Consider the following 8,818-nt stretch of genomic DNA (forward strand, 5'->3'; position numbering starts at 1 on the left):
GGGGATCGAATCAGGAACCCTCCGGTTGCTGGCACGGCCACTCCCCCAACATTGGACGGCAAATAATAATGATTTGTTGGATTATATTGTAGTTCAGTTGTAGCTCTGCCTGCAATGGTTGAAACAGGAAGTGTGAGGCAATGCTCGGTTTAGCTTCAAGTTTAGAAATGTGCCACTTCCTCCACCGTGTCATCATCCAGAGTCAAGTTCCCTCTCAACGGTCGTCTAAAAGGTGTTGCTTACTTGGCCGGTTCCAAGTGGGGAGTGGGTTTTCACTTGCTTTGCTCGTCAGCCACGATCTGTGTGTGGTTGTCAGCAACGATCTGTGTGTGGTTGTCAGTCACGATCTGTGTGTGGTTGTCAGTCACGATCTGTGTGTGGTTGTCAGCAACGATCTGTGTGTGGTTGTCAGTCACGATCTGTGTGTGGTTGTCAGTCACGATCTGTGTGTGGTTGTCAGTCACGATCTGTGTGTGTGGTTGTCAGTCACGATCTGTGTGTGGTTGTCAGCAACGATCTGTGTGTGGTTGTCAGTCACGATCTGTGTGTGTGGTTGTCAGTCACGATCTGTGTGTGGTTGTCAGTCACGATCTGTGTGTGGTTGTCAGTCACGATCTGTGTGTGTGGTTTTCAGTCACGATCTGTGTGTGGTTGTCAGCAACGATCTGTGTGTGGTTGTCAGTCACGATCTGTGTGTGTGGTTGTCAGTCACGATCTGTGTGTGGTTGTCAGTCACGATCTGTGTGTGGTTGTCAGTCACGATCTGTGTGTGTGGTTGTCAGTCACGATCTGTGTGTGGTTGTCAGTCACGATCTGTGTGTGGTTGTCAGTCACGATCTGTGTGTGTGGTTGTCAGTCACGATCTGTGTGTGGTTGTCAGTCACGATCTGTGTGTGGTTGTCAGCCACGATCTGTGTGTGGTTGTCAGTCACGATCTGTGTGTGGTTGTCAGTCACGATCTGTGTGTGGTTGTCAGTCACGATCTGTGTGTGGTTGTCAGCCACGATCTGTGTGTGGTTGTCAGTCACGATCTGTGTGTGGTTGTCAGTCACGATCTGTGTGTGGTTGTCAGTCACGATCTGTGTGTGGTTGTCAGTCACGATCTGTGTGTGGTTGTCAGCCACGATCTGTGTGTGGTTGTCAGTCACGATCTGTGTGTGGTTGTCAGCCACGATCTGTGTGTGGTTGTCAGTCACGATCTGTGTGTGGTTGTCAGCCACGATCTGTGTGTGGTTGTCAGTCACGATCTGTGTGTGGTTGTCAGCCACGATCTGTGTGTGGTTGTCAGTCACGATCTGTGTGTGGTTGTCAGTCACGATCTGTGTGTGGTTGTCAGTCACGATCTGTGTGTGGTTGTCAGCCACGATCTGTGTGTGGTTGACAAAGTCCATGATGTCAACATTCAGCAAGTGTATATAAATGTCAGTGTGGACAACAACACCGAGATCCTTCATCGACTAGCAGTGGCTTTCCATGAAGAAATCCCCCTGCTGAGACCCAAAGATGACGTCAAATAACTGACAGAGTCTTTGCGAGCCCACTTCCCCATTTGTTCCAAACAAAAGGTTCAAGCGTTCAAACCAGAGCGCATTGACTGTTTTGCCTGCTTGCAGCGTCACATCCAGCATGGGGAACTTGGTAGCCAACGAGGGACTCTCCATCTTTGTCATTGTGAGAATGTTTCACGTTTCATATTCCAGATCATTTTAACCCATTCACCACCTTCATGTTTGTGCACGTCGTTCAATTACTTGAAATGATGTCAACTTGTATGGTGGAGAGACTTTTTCTGCAGCTGGGACTAATTGATTGATTGTATAAATCATCAGGGAACATAATTCGACAGCTTAATTAATTAAAAATATTGTAATGAACATTCTTATCATTTGGACTAAACGCTTCTGTCATTGTCTGCTGCAGCTTGTGTGGCTCGGGATTAACGCCTTCCTCTTCGTCCACTTCTACATGGCTTTTCTGGTCGACAAGTGGTTCTACACACGGGTTCTGCTTGGGGTGAGTGCCAGCTCACTCAATCAACATTTGACTTCACTTAAGTCTTCACTTATTCTATTATATGCTAAAATTTCAGTTTTGTAGAAAACTATTTTTAATTCAGCTTTGTATATTTAACTAATGCCAGTTGTTACATAGTCCAAATATAAATCAATCAATCAATGTTTACTTATAAAGCCCTAGATCACAAGTGTCTCAAAGGGCTGCAAAAGCCACAACATCCTCGGCTCAGATCCCACATTAGGGCAAGGAAAAACTCAACCCATTGGGACAATGAGAAACCTTGGGGGAGGTTCCCCACCGCAGATGTGAGGCGAGGCCCCCCCCAAGGGCGACTGGTGCAATGGACGTCAAGTGGATCTAGCACAATATTGTGAGAGTCCAGTCTATTGTGGATCTAACATAATAGTGTGAGAGTCCAGTCCATAGTGGATCTAACATAATAGTGAGAGTCCAGTCCATAGTGGATCTAACATAATAGTGTGAGAGTCCAGTCCATAGTGGATCTAACATAATAGTGTGAGAGTCCAGTCCATAGTGGATTTAACATAATAGTGTGAGAGTCCAGTCCATAGTGGATCTAGCATAATAGTGTGAGAGTCCAGTCCATAGTGGATCTAACATAATAGTGAGAGTCCAGTCCATAGTGGATCTAACATAATAGTGAGAGTCCAGTCCATAGTGAATCTAACATAATAGTGAGAGTCCAGTCCATAGTGGATCTAACATAATAGTGTGAGTCCAGTCATAGTGGATCTAACATAATAGTGTGAGTCCAGTCCATAGTGGATCTAACATAATAGTGAGAGTCCAGTCCATAGTGAATCTAACATAATAGTGAGAGTCCAGTCCATAGTGGATCTAACATAATAGTGAGAGTCCAGTCCATAGTGGATCTTACATAATAGTGAGAGTCCAGTCCATAGTGGATCTAACATAATAGTGAGAGTCCAGTCCATAGTGGATCTAACATAATAGTGTGTGAGTCCAGTACATAGTGGATCTAACATAATAGTGTGAGAATCCAGTCCATAGTGGATCTAACATAATAGTGAGAGTCCAGTCCATAGTGGATCTAACATAATAGTGTGAGAGTCCAGTCCATAGTGGATCTAACATAATAGTGTGAGAGTCCAGTCCATAGTGGATCTAACATAATAGTGTGAGAGTCCAGTCCATAGTGGATCTAACATAATAGTGAGAGTCCAGTCCATAGTGGATCTAACATAATAGTGAGAGTCCAGTCCATAGTGGATCTAACATAATAGTGTGAGAGTCCAGTCCATAGTGGATCTAACATAATAGTGTGAGAATCCAGTCCATAGTGGATCTAACATAATAGTGAGAGTCCAGTCCATAGTGGATCTAACATAATAGTGTGAGAGTCCAGTCCATAGTGGATCTAACATAATAGTGTGAGAGTCCAGTCCATAGTGGATCTAACATAATAGTGTGAGAGTCCAGTCCATAGTGGATCTAACATAATAGTGAGAGTCCAGTCCATAGTGGATCTAACATAATAGTGAGAGTCCAGTCCATAGTGGATCTAACATAATAGTGTGAGAGTCCAGTCCATAGTGGATCTAACATAATAGTGTGAGAGTCCAGTCCATAGTGGATCTAACATAATATTGTGAGAGTCCAGTCTATTGTGGATCTAACATAATAGTGTGAGAGTCCAGTCCATAGTGGATCTAACATAATAGTGAGAGTCCAGTCCATAGTGGATCTAACATAATAGTGAGAGTCCAGTCCATAGTGGATCTAACATAATAGTGTGAGAGTCCAGTCCATAGTGGATCTAACATAATAGTGAGAGTCCAGTCCATAGTGGATCTAACATAATAGTGAGAGTCCAGTCCATAGTGGATCTAACATAATATTGTGAGAGTCCAGTCCATAGTGGATCTAACATAATATTGTGAGAGTCCAGTCCATTGTGTGAATAGTACACACAACATCCTCATTTAAATAAGGTCTTCTGCACAACTGGACAATTGCACACGCTGTGTTAGTAAATTGCACACAACACACACCCGTTAATAGTACATGCTATTTTATACATTGCTCATGCTGTTTTCCGTGTGGTGTTTGGATCTTAGTAAATCAAGTCCAAAGTGTGCTACAACTGCCACTTCATTTTGCATTTGCTTGAAAGCAAACACCACAAATAATACATATTGGGACTCTCGCTGCTGTGTTGGATCCACTATGGACTGGACTCTCGCTGCTGTGTTGGATCCACTATGGACTGAACTTTTCACACTATCATGTTAGATCCACTATGGACTGAACTTTTCACACTATCATGTTAGACATGCTCTACATCCATTGCTTTCGGTCCCCTAGAGAGAGGGGGGGGTTGTCACATATGTGGTCCTCTCCAAGGTTTCTCATAGTCATCATTGTCACCGACGTCCCACTGGGTGTGAGTTTTCCTTGCCCTTATGTGGGCCTACCGAGGATGTCGTAGTGGTTTGTGCAGCCCTTTGAGACACTAGTGATTTAGGGCTATATAAATGAACATTGATTGATATTCTATTAGATTTTAAAAATACATTTAGTCACAAAGGCATGTGCGAATAACATTGTTGTCTTTTTTCTCAAACCTGCATACTTTAGGTATCACGGAAAACCTAACTCAGAAAATGGAAAAGAATGTTATAAGTAAAAGGAAATGAGGACTTTGAGTTCCAAATTTTAACTGTGAACTATAAAGAAATTGAACATCAAAAAGTAGGTGAACGTTGAACTGAAATATTTCTATCAACCAATCAATCAAAGTTTATTTACATAGCCCTAAATCAAAAGTGTCTCAAAGGGCTGCACAAACCACAACGACATCCTCGGTGCAGAGCCCACATAAGGGCAAGGAAAAACTCACACCCAGTGGGACGTCGGTGACTTTAGCAAGATTCTGTAATTTCCTCGAGCTGCTGTGATGCAATCCCTTGGGTTACTGTAATATCGCTGCAAAGAGCCCCTGATTTCAGAAACCATTTGAATGATTTTATTGCATAGACTTTGCCTGAGTGCAGCTGACATAGGCTACAGCACCCCCCCAAACCCAAAAGGGACAAGCGGTAGTAAATGGATGGATGGACATGTTTTAAGACTTACAGTATCTTTTTAAAATAGCAATGCAACTTAATTGCCGGCGACAGCTTCGTTGCTAAGAGTTTTAAACAAAAGTAAATTTGGGCGTTGCCGAAATAAAGGGACCAGGGACCATAGTTTGCCTATTCTTGCACTAATGGCTTGAAATGAGAGAGGATGGTGGGATTATCTTCCAACCACTCTTTCTTTCAGCACGCTCTGTCGTGGGCTCGAGCGCCTGCCGCCTGCCTCAACTTCAACTGCATGCTCATCTTGCTGCCCGTCTGCAGGAATCTTCTTTCCTTCCTGCGCGGCTCCATCCAGGTACCGATCCTTACAACCGTCTTCAGGTTCAGGTAGTTTTCTTTCTTACTGAATACGTGTTCAGTTCTGCAGCCGCACAGCCGCTCGCCAACTGGACCGGAACATCACTTTCCACAAGCTGGTGGCTTATATGATCGCCTTTCACACAGGTATGGTGGTTGCTAACCGCTAATAGGACATCCAATGCCACCTTTTTGACATAGACCTGTCCTCGACTTTTAGCCGTGCATATCATCGCACACTTGTTCAACTTTGAGTATTTCATGGACGCGCAGCTAAATCGCAACAGCAGCTTCCTGCCCTTCATCCTGTCGGAAATTGGCCATGATGACAACTCGTCCTTCCTCAACCCCATCAGGTCCAATGAGACTGTGAGTTGAAATGTGTCATAAGTGGTGGCTCCACCCTCCTAAATGGTTACTTGGTTGCAGAACCCGACCATGGTCATGTGTACAACCATCGCCGGTGTGACGGGTGTGATCATTACGCTGGCCCTCATCCTCATCATCACTTCCTCAATGGAAGTCATCCGCAGGTCATACTTCGAGGTGTTCTGGTACACACATCATCTGTTTGTGCTGTTCTTCATTGGACTGGTGTTCCACGGCTTTGGGTAGGAGATCAGTGATTGGTCCAATATTCATGGTCTTTGATCACCAGAGCGATGCTAATCAGTACGTGCCTTCACGTTTTAGGAGGATTGTGCGAGGACAGACGGCTACCAGCATGATCACCAATGACCCACGTAACTGTTCCGAAAAGTTTGAGGACTGGGGAAAAAACGACTCGGACTGTGCGGTTCCAGAGTTTGCTGGAAACCCACCAATGGTATATTGCTAAGCTAGACGGTCTTGGTTAGCTTTGTTTGCGTAATTACATCTCCCATTATTTTTCTTCAGACCTGGAAGTGGATTGTGGGACCTATGATCCTCTATGTATGCGAAAGGCTAGTTCGTATCTATCGATCACACCAGAAAGTGGTGATCACCAAGGTTTGTGCACTGGTCTAATAGGAAATGTTAAGATATGACAACAGACACATGAATCTTACCAAATGGGGACCACAGGTGGTGATGCATCCATCCAAAACTCTGGAGTTGCAGATGAGGAAGAAAGGTTTTCGCATGGAAGTGGGTCAGTACGTCTTCATCCAATGTCCGTCTGTCTCCAGACTGGAATGGCACCCCTTTACCATGACCTCAGCCCCAGAGGAGGACTACTTCAGTGTCCATATTCGAATTGTTGGGGACTGGACTCAAGCTTTGTATGAAGCCTGCGGGGGAGACAAAACTGAGCCTCAGGAGGCCTGGAAACTGCCCAAGTAGGAAATCACTCTTCTTCTTGAAATTGTCACCGATTATATTTGATTGCGAACACCAGCAGTTGTTCGAGAAGACTACCAGGGTTTATTTTCACGCTGGGTGGCCTATTGTGTCGATGTAATTCTCGGATACAGACCATAGTCCCCATCAATAGGAACAAGGAAATCTGAGTGGCATCTAATAGGTTTCCCGCTGTAATCCTGCTCGCTACATTATGTAAAACGTTTTTCTTTAGCAGCCAGAAAAATACCAACAATTTGTGCAATGCATGATAACACGATGATTCTTTGAAAACTCTTGAAATTCCACAAACACACGATTCAGGACTTCCTTGACGTTTACAGGGTGGCCATCGATGGGCCATTTGGCACAGCCAGCGAGGACGTGTTCCGGTACGAGGTAGTCATGCTCGTCGGGGCGGGAATCGGCGTGACACCTTTCGCATCTATCCTCAAGTCTGTGTGGTACAAACGCATCCAGAATAACCAGGACGTTTTCACCAAGAAGGTGAAACCACATACTGAACATCCACCATGATGGAACACTTTCACAACCTAAATCTTTTCTTGAGATGCTTTTAAATGTTGAGGAAAGCTAAGAAGAAGTGGATGTATTACTGTGACGTAAGGTAGTGTGGTCATTGTACTATTGATTTGCCAGCAGAAATTGTCTAGGCAGGAGCAGGTGAACAAATGACTTTTACAGAGAATGGGCAGGAACCACAATCATTTCCACTGGTGGTTTTGTCTAGATCTACTTCTACTGGCTGTGCCCCGAGACGCAGGCCTTTGAGTGGTTTGCAGACCTGCTGCAGTCCCTGGAGGGACAAATGGCGGAAAAGAATGTGACGGACTTCCTGAGCTACAACATCTACCTCACCCGCTGGAAAGAGGCGGAGGTGGCCGACATGCAGCATCTTTTTCCAGGCAGGAACATCTCCCTTTAGAACTTTTGTTGTTCTACAGGCAGCCCACTTTTGGGTGCACCACGAGGCGGAGAACGACCCCATCACAGGGCTCAAGCAGAAGACTCTTTATGGGAAGCCTAACTGGGACACTGAGTTCAGCAGCATTGCGTCCAAGCATCCCGGGTGAGATGGCACGCAAAGTCCACTCATTTATCCAGGATGACTTCACAGCTACTCGCCCACTCACTCACTTTTGTGCCTCCACAGAACCAAAGTGGGAGTCTTCCTGTGCGGGCCGCCACAACTGGGGAAGTCGCTGGAGACCCAGTGTTTGTCACACTCAGAAGCTGACGTCAAGTTCATTTTTAACAAGGAAAATTTTTAACCTTGGGTCCAGGGACCAACACAGCACCCTGAATAAATAAACCATTTTTTTAGACATTAGAAAGACTGAGAACTTTGAACGGACGACTCGGACATTTGTATCCCACCGCATTGTTTACAAAATTGCCGCTTTTTCACAAAAGCAGACAAATGAACTATGTGGTACTTTCCACTTGGGCATTGTTCTGCTTTAGCGGTGTATCAATAGTTGGTTTCACAACCTTGCTTCTGTTTTTCTTTTTCAGTTAATATTCTCTCATCCACTCTCACAAGTCGGTTAGCAGCGTTCGTATGCAAACAGGAGAACTTTCACTTCTCCAAAGTGTGATTTCACTGAATGTGTATACTGTATTTGAAGGTATAGAGACTTATCAAAGGACATGTACTGTATATACTTTCCAGTCACCAAGTCAGTCAAACTTTTTCCAGCGAAAGACATACAGAAATATTAAAAGGGGCCAGGATGCGAGGCTACTTTTAACACATTGTGTCTACATTAAAGAATGCTAATATCCAATATTGGTCAATATTTTCGGGACAAAACATCATCTTAACTTTGTTTTACAGGTGAAAAAGCCAATCAGTAATACTCTATGTATAAGTATTAATGAATTAGTTTTAAAATATTTATATTTATATGATGAACAGCAGATTCAATACATTTTACAACATACCAAGGGTCAATAGCCTCCAGACTGTGCAGTTGACATTGTTTTTTTGATTGATTGGTTGAAACTTTTATTGGTAGATTGCACAGTACAGTACATATTCC

The 8,818-nt window shown here is 44.2% G+C and overlaps 1 protein-coding gene across 1 annotated transcript; it reads left to right on the forward strand.

Moving 5' to 3' along the window:
* Positions 1 to 1,464: 1,464 nt before the first annotated feature.
* LOC133544434 (cytochrome b-245 heavy chain) lies at positions 1,465 to 8,556 on the forward strand. Its single transcript, XM_061889739.1, has 13 exons — positions 1,465 to 1,671; positions 1,921 to 2,013; positions 5,323 to 5,433; positions 5,498 to 5,582; positions 5,656 to 5,804; positions 5,865 to 6,046; positions 6,129 to 6,261; positions 6,333 to 6,425; positions 6,501 to 6,754; positions 7,100 to 7,262; positions 7,507 to 7,653; positions 7,721 to 7,845; positions 7,930 to 8,556. The coding sequence occupies exons 1-13, from the start codon at positions 1,627 to 1,629 to the stop codon at positions 8,045 to 8,047; spliced, it is 1,698 nt and encodes a 565-aa protein (XP_061745723.1). The 5' UTR covers positions 1,465 to 1,626; the 3' UTR covers positions 8,048 to 8,556.
* The last annotated feature ends 262 nt before the right edge of the window (positions 8,557 to 8,818 follow it).

This window comes from Nerophis ophidion, linkage group LG27, assembly GCF_033978795.1.
Source record: "Nerophis ophidion isolate RoL-2023_Sa linkage group LG27, RoL_Noph_v1.0, whole genome shotgun sequence".
Classification (NCBI taxonomy): Eukaryota; Metazoa; Chordata; class Actinopteri; order Syngnathiformes; family Syngnathidae; genus Nerophis; species Nerophis ophidion.

Excerpts from the sequence above, each read along its gene's own strand:
- LOC133544434 (XM_061889739.1), top strand. The coding sequence starts at position 1,627 with ATGGGGAACTTGGTAGCCAACGAGGGACTCTCCATCTTTGTCATT. Across the intron at positions 5,805-5,864 it reads CCATCAGGTCCAATGAGACT|AACCCGACCATGGTCATGTG; the intron begins GTGAGTTGAAAT and ends ACTTGGTTGCAG. Across the intron at positions 6,047-6,128 it reads CTGGTGTTCCACGGCTTTGG|GAGGATTGTGCGAGGACAGA; the intron begins GTAGGAGATCAG and ends TTCACGTTTTAG.